This window comes from Rhynchophorus ferrugineus, unplaced genomic scaffold, assembly GCF_030347505.1.
Source record: "Rhynchophorus ferrugineus isolate W39M unplaced genomic scaffold, kcgeb_rfMv2 rfM4, whole genome shotgun sequence".
Classification (NCBI taxonomy): Eukaryota; Metazoa; Arthropoda; class Insecta; order Coleoptera; family Curculionidae; genus Rhynchophorus; species Rhynchophorus ferrugineus.
In genome coordinates this window covers 42253638-42261423 of record NW_027472583.1, presented here as the reverse complement: position 1 = coordinate 42261423, position 7786 = coordinate 42253638, and the positions used below count along the sequence as shown (strand labels likewise).

Sequence of the window (7786 nt, the reverse complement as noted above, 5' to 3'; positions counted from 1 at the left end):
TACGCTCCATCATATCCAATTCGGTTTCGATTTCAACGATATAAAATGGTTGGTTTTCATTTCAATAATTTAAAAACAATATTGTTTTGATGTCAGTGATTTAAGAACGGCATGAAGGACAAAAAAACTTAAAGACAATAAATTGCAATACCTATTTAACTAAAACATCAAAATTCAAATTGAACTAAAATTCAAGCTCTCAAAGAATATTCAAGCGGCCTAGCTTAGCTTAGGCAACTATTTCCAGAGGTTTACATATGATGGGAGAGATATAAAAGAAACGAAAATGGCTACCACACGAAATAACAATTTAACAATTTAATAACGATAAAAATGCCATTTCGCACTGTATCAATATCGCGATTTCATTGATTGTCATGCAAAAAAGAAACATTTCTGTTACATATTCTGATTGTCGATAAAATGTGTATCTACTAATAGGTGCGGCAAAAGTCCCACTATCATTTTGATTGAGCACCATATTGATTATGTGATTATTATTATATAATATACGCCATATTGATTATTATGTGAAACCATTGTGTTGTGTAAACGTCCAAATTTTATTATGGATAAAAATACGCCACAAGAACGAACAGAAATAGTGACAATATTTATTGAAAATAATTGTTCCATTATTACCACTCAACAGAAATTGCGTCAAAAATATCCTAATCGTTGAGTACCTCACAGAACCACAATTTATAGTTTACATGCGAATTTTCGACAGTACGGTACGACAGCGGTACGACAGCAGACAGGTCTCATTCTAGTAGACAACAGACGTCTCGTAACGCTAAGAATGTGATTCTGGTGCGCCACAGTGTTGCAGAGTCTCCAGAAACATTTATTCGGAGTCGTGGTTTGAAATTTTGAAAACTGATTTGAAAATGTTCCCGTACAAAATTCAATTAGTCCAAACATTTCTAACGAGAGATCCTGATCAACAAGTTGAATACAGTAAAGCAATCTTAGGGCTGTGTGGAAAAATTGAACATTTTTCGTCTAAATTTATAATGAGCGATGAAGCCCATTTTCTTCTCAGTGGTCACGTCAATAAACAGAACACTCAGTTTTGGGGAACACAGAATCCTCAATTATTTCATGAAACATCGTCGCATCCACTAAAAATATCTGTATGGTGTGGTATTCATGCTGGAAACATAATTGGTCCCTATTTTTTTAAGAATAACCAAGGTGTTGTCGTTACTGTTACTGCTGAACGGTACCAAGACATAATTCGAAATTTTCTTGTGCCTGAAATGGAAGATCAAGGACTCAAGATGGGGCCACAGCACTCACAGCTCGTTCAAAAATTCAATTACTGAATGACGTTTTTCCACAAAGACTAATTTCGCGATGTGGCGATTTAGCATGGCCAGCCCGATCTCAAGATTTAACAGCAACAGACATTTTTTTATGGTTTTTTAAAATCAAAAGATTAGACATCTTAAATATCATATTCTTCACGGAATTGAAGAAATTCAGCCTCAGATGTTGCAGGATGTCATGAAAAATGCCTTAAAATGAAACGAAAGTTACATAGCGAATTGCGGTCACCATTTAGCCGATATAATTTTAAAATCATAGTATGCATACTAAACTTACTTATCTTTTCTTTGAGCAAAGTTATAGGCAACCACATGGTAGCGGGAATTTTGCCCACGTTGTACAACAATACTAAGCGCAAAAGTCATGCACCCCTCCAGGTCAGCCTTCCACCCTATACCTAAGCAGAAAATTCATGGGCGTAGTGTATAATGAATTACGGGCCACTGAAATCAACTGGAGTTATTACTGAAGATGTTTATCAACAGAAAAATGTCTGACACGAGGCTCAAAATCATCATTTTAGATGACAACGCTCGAACGCATTTTTCAAGAGCTATGAAGTATACACTGTTTCGCCTCGAATAGGAATAGAATAAATCGAATAGAATAGACTGCTCAACCCAGCACACTCACATAGGCATATAGCTTAGAAATACTGAAGAAGTGCAAAAATGCGCAACATCGACAAGTGTGACATAGACGAGTACAATGTGTACTAACAGCGACTATGTATATGAATAATCTTAAAAATATGAGAAACGACTTTTGGGAATCATGAAAACTATTTTCATTAATATAATTCGCAGCAGTTTTACTAAATAAAGACCTGTCTAAGTGTATGCAATCATCTAATAATTAATTGAAGATATAAATATAAATATTTATTTTATTTTAGTCTTGACATTGTCCTTTATTAATCGCTTGATGTTATTAAGACAGAAATATCAACAAATTTGTTTTTATATTCTAATCAACTGATATCCACTTCTTACCTCAAACATTGTTTTAATAAACGAACCAAATAATCAACTTCCCATTTTTCTATTCCTGGAATTCCAGAGATATTATTTTTATCAGAAAATAGCCATATCAAAGTTTATACTTCTAACAACGTCAACAGCTTTTTTTTGGCTCATTATTGCATATTAATCACATTTACGCAATCTGTTTGTATATAGAGACAATTTATTATCCCTAGTTTTTTTAAGAATTGGTGCAACATGATTGATTTATAGCACAAATATTGAACGTTTGATGGATCTATTACGATAAAGCACAATGACATCTTTTCATAAATACATCAAAAAGAAGCCTTAAAGCAGTTCTGCTTCACATCTTCTTAGAATTTATGCTTGCATTGCTTTAAATCACTCTAAATACCTCAAAGAAACCTACAAAAACTTAGAGTTGGTCCTACGCAAATTAAAATATAAAGAGAGTAAGTGGCAGGTACGTGGCAGTGTTAAAATTTTGTTTACGTTTCTGTTCAGGCAAGCTAGGTTTACCAACTTACCTTGCTTTTTATGTCTATGGGATAGTAGAGACCAAATCACTGAATTAAAAAGAGTTGGCCACCGAAGGAGCTTAATGTTGGTGAACATAACGTCCTCCAACAAACGCTATTATCTTCACATAAATTTCTTTTACGGCCGATATATGTGAAGTCGGAAAGGTCAGAAAGCCTAGCTATAAACTAATGAGTCTAAACATGTACATTTTCTTGCTTTCCATCTCGACTACATTCCGGAAAATTTGGGAGATATGGGGAGAGATCAAGGTGACTGATTTCACCACGGAAATGGAGAAAACATACCAAGGCCAGTGAAACGTCTCTGTTATAACATACTTATGTTGTATGCTTCAAAGAGACCTTCCAGGTGCTTCCTATAAGCGAAAATGTAATAAAAAAACATATTTTAGTCTCTTTTTTAAAAACGAGGGTTTATCTGAACTGGACCTACAGTTTAACGTGGGCTCCGAATCACGGACCTCGTTATTAAGCCTACCGTCTGCCCAGTGGCCAACTTAGAAATTATCCCAGAAGGCATCCCCAGTCTTACCCAGCCTGGTTACTGGCGTGACTAGGATCATTTTCTTTGTCGGATTGTAACTCTTGCCTAGAACAATCACAAATATTAAACAATCACAAACTTAAATTTACGACCATGCCCCAACAGGATTCAAACCCGCGACTTCGATACCAAATTATAAAGAAACGTGTCGTTCTATGACAATATAGGAAGACATTTTCGGATCAGCCTACCCAAAACATAAAAATTGCACTAAAAAACCTAAATAAATGTTAGATTTTTTTGCAGACGCATGTAATCCATAAGTAATCTGAAAGTGATACAATTATTAAGTAAGAATTTCTAGCATTACAAGTGATTCAATCCAACAAATATTAGAGCCAATTTAGTTCTTATGTTTCAATAAGACATGACTAAACATGTAGCTGATTATGTAAGAATTCTCATATATTATAGAGAGACGACAAAAGAAATGACATTATTCTTTCTTTTGTCGTTTCTTTTAAACCCAAAGGTTATTGATGACACAAAGATCGACAAGGCCTAATTGAACGTTACCTCAATTGTCTTTTCTTTTTAATATCTTATTAATATTTTCGAAATATTCCTCTATCTACTAAATATTTATTATATTAATTTTATTATATATAATGAAAGGTACTAACAATGTTAGTTTTATTTGAAATATCCATATATATATATATATATATATATATATATATATATATATATATATATATATATATATATATTTATATATATATATATATATATATATATATATATATATATATATATTTCATTATGCACATCTTGGCGTCACCTGGATGGTAATGGAATAACCAACACTCATTTTTATATTAAAGTTACATATAAAAACAAACAATTAAATAGAAAACGTTCATCAATTGAATGTTCCACTCAAATATATAACTTGCTATGGTGATTTGACATCACGTGCTAAATAATAAATAAGGGGGTGACCAGATGCCGTCAAAATAAAAATGCCACCACAGGCAGTCAATATCAATCCACCCTTATTGCAAAACTTTAAACTAAATATTCTATAGGTTTTATTCGTTCTAATTTAACCAATTTAATTATCATAATATCCATTATGAATCAATTTTAATAATTTAATAATATATAATTATTAATAAAGTTGTGTTTAGTAGTCTAAAAAGGTTTAATTTTTAAAAATCTAATATTTTATGTATATAGTACTGTGTCCCCATTTAATGTCAATGCTATACATTATAAATAGTACGATACAATGTTTAGGAACTACAGCAAAATAATAATATTTCTAAGGTCAAGTTCACGACAATGACAATATTTGTTATAATAATAATTTAATAAACCAATAAAAATAGAACTATTCGAGTTAGAGTTAGATTACTGTAATTTGAATCGGCAAGTTGAATAGATATAAATAAGGATAAAGATAAGAAAACTCTTATATTGTTTCTTCAACCATACTTATTGACGACGATGCAAAATATCAATGTAATCAACTGCTAAACAAGCCAATCTAACTGTTAAATTTGATGATTTTGATATTTTTCACATAAAATAAGCTTTCCATCTCGACTTCACTTCACACTTCACTGAATGCTAATTATACAATGTTGTTTTATAGGAAGAAATCTGCTGTCAAAACTCCTGTAACAAGTTTAGGAAAAAGGTTTATATTTTGCTGCACCGTGATCTCAATTATAGGTTTAGGTTTCGGCGATTTGTGATTTTAATGTCAATGTACCTGGATAGCCGAAAAAGTTCGAAGACAATTACAAAAACGAATTTGACGAAAACTCAGCTCAAGCTCTTAAAAGACTTCCGGGCCGTTTTGCAGTTATTCAGGTAGCTTTAACTAATTCCAGGCATTTACATGTTTTTGGGTAGATCCAGGAGGAACAAAACGACATCGACTCTACCCCACGAATTGATTGAAATACTGAACCGTTTCAAATTTACACTTTAGCAGGTCAGTGTTTTTAAATCTTGCTATGCATATGGTCGAGGATCAAGATATAGATATTAAAACCCGCTTAAACCGAATGAAATTGTTGCCACAGATGTCTATCGGTACTAATTAAACAAATTTAACGACATAATGTTGAAAAAAGACTAGCAGTAACAAGTAACAGAAGTAAAATAATTAACTTGCATGACATTTTTTAGCCATTACAAAATATGTGAAATATACACCGGTGCAGCACAAATGGAAAGTTTTGACGCACCCAGAACTCATCACACATATTTTAATTTGCAAATTTATTCTGATTGAAGCTATATCCTATAGAAAATCAAGGTTCATGGAAAAATGTTCCCTTTTCCCATCTTAATTTAAAGAAAATAGTTTAATTGAATAGCAATTCTTTTCACATCATGAGCGCTTTTGTCGAAATGCGAATTGAAGATATCGTATAAAATTTGATGATTTTCATTAAAATATTGGAAAAAATAATCGTCATACAAGAAATATTTTTGCAATATCATAACGCCCGGAAATACGTTTTGCAATATCCTTGTCAAGCTACATAAAAAAAATTAAGTTGATAGTAAACCGGTACCTTGACAAATAGTTATCTCATTTTACAATGAACAACAATAGCAAATACTGTAAAACGCGCTGTACTAAGGATGATGTCCAACGCTCAAAATAATTCGATATTTGAGAATAAAAAATGACCTTAAAATTATCCTAAAAGTTAGTATAATAATAATGAAAATATATTAATATTCAGTCGGATATACGAAAAGTGTAAGTTAAATGTTATACTGAAACCAAAACTAGATAAAAATCGTGCACCACGTTATGCACAAAACAAATCTACCCAGAAATAAAAGGAAGAGGTTCCCACTACAAGCCGCGGGAAAAATATCAACAATCACGTATCACAGTTACTTCCTTGAAACTGTTTAGTTCCTCGTAAGGTATAAAAGTAGCTGTGCATCATTACAAAGGCATCGTTTGAAAATTAACTTCAGTACGTCCTAATTAAAAATGGCATCGAAATTTGTTGTCGCTGCTCTGTTGGTAATGACCATCACTGCTCAGGTAAGTTTATTATTTCCTAAATTAAGTATCAGATTTACTAATTTCTCAGTATTTATTTATTTTAGGCTCAAGCTGCATGTTTTTTGCCTCCTCCTCAAGTACCCTGCTACTATCCCGGATCCATTCCAGCGATAGGACGCCCTGGTGCTGGTAGCGGTGGAGTTCCAGTAATTATTGGTGGACCTGGTAGTGTATCCCCATACCCCAATACAGGAGCTGGTTCTGGAGCAGGTGCATCTGGCTCGACTGGAATTACCCTCACTGCACCATCAGCACCATCAGTATCTTTCGCCCACGGACCATCCCTTTCCCTCCCATCCGCAACCGTATCTTTCCCCAGTGCTGCTGTCCCATCTTACCCAACACCAACATCGATACCTTGCCCGAAAGCTCCAGCTCCTCAAGTGCACAACCACGCTGATGTAGCCATCCCATTGGCTCTACCATCAGCCATTCCATTAGGGCAATACTGCAGTTGCCAAAAATACTCAATCAAACCCACTATTGTACCGTGCCATTAAACTGTCATCGATGCATTTCAATAAAAACCAACCTATGATTTTTATTTGAATATTGTGTTTTATTTTGAACGAATAGCTTCCTACTACGGTAGTAATCACAAACATCACGTATTGATAACATAATTATATTTACGTTTAAGAAGAGTTCGTCAGTATAAAAGGTGAATTGTTATTAATAATATGTACAGTTTCGTTTAATAATTGATCAAGACATGCTCGCTCGAACAACGATGAGTTTCTACATAGTGACTTTTATTACTTTATGTTTACTAATCAATAAACAGGTAATACCAATTTATTTATAATTAATCAAACATCTACTTCATTTGTTTATTTGCTTAGGTTGATGGTAGTTGCTATTTATCAAAATTATATAAACCCTGTGGACCTCCAGCGCCCCCGCCACAAAAATGTCCACTACCTTTACCGTATCCTCCTTTGAAACCATCCCCAGCCCCTTGTCCCGCAACTACTCCCTCACCTCCTGTTCCTTTTCCTTATTGTCCTTATTGTCAAAAATTCTGTCCCGCTCAAAATCCGATGATGCCTTGTCCTACTTGCCAAAAACCGTTACCACATCCCCACCCACATCCTCATCATCCACATATTCCATCGCCATTCTGTCCATGTGCAGCTTGTCAAAAACCTCCGGCTCCAACTACAACAGCGCCACCTTGTGCAGTTCAGCCGCCTACACCTAGCTGTCCAGCACCAGCAGCTCCCCAAGTACTGACTTTAAGTCCAGCCGTTCTACAGCAACTCTTCGGTCATTTAGTTCCTCCATCCCCGTGCGGATGCCAATAAATATTTATTTTTTAATAAACTCAATTTGACTGTGTAAA

At 34.0% G+C, this 7786-nt stretch overlaps 2 protein-coding genes across 2 annotated transcripts; both read left to right on the top strand.

Annotated features, from left to right (window-relative positions):
* Positions 1–6281: 6281 nt before the first annotated feature.
* On the top strand, positions 6282–6994 carry LOC143195381 (uncharacterized). The gene is made up of 2 exons (XM_076402452.1): positions 6282–6423; positions 6489–6994. Exons 1-2 carry the CDS (start codon positions 6370–6372, stop codon positions 6942–6944), a joined length of 510 nt encoding a protein of 169 aa, XP_076258567.1. The 5' UTR covers positions 6282–6369; the 3' UTR covers positions 6945–6994.
* Positions 6995–7106: 112 nt separating this feature from the next.
* On the top strand, positions 7107–7786 carry LOC143195380 (uncharacterized). The gene is made up of 2 exons (XM_076402450.1): positions 7107–7228; positions 7287–7786. Exons 1-2 carry the CDS (start codon positions 7157–7159, stop codon positions 7746–7748), a joined length of 534 nt encoding a protein of 177 aa, XP_076258565.1. The 5' UTR covers positions 7107–7156; the 3' UTR covers positions 7749–7786.

Excerpts from the sequence above, each read along its gene's own strand:
- LOC143195380 (XM_076402450.1), top strand. The coding sequence starts at position 7,157 with ATGCTCGCTCGAACAACGATGAGTTTCTACATAGTGACTTTTATTACT. Across the intron at positions 7,229-7,286 it reads GTTTACTAATCAATAAACAG|GTTGATGGTAGTTGCTATTT; the intron begins GTAATACCAATT and ends TTATTTGCTTAG.
- LOC143195381 (XM_076402452.1), top strand. The coding sequence starts at position 6,370 with ATGGCATCGAAATTTGTTGTCGCTGCTCTGTTGGTAATGACCATCACT. Across the intron at positions 6,424-6,488 it reads TAATGACCATCACTGCTCAG|GCTCAAGCTGCATGTTTTTT; the intron begins GTAAGTTTATTA and ends TATTTATTTTAG.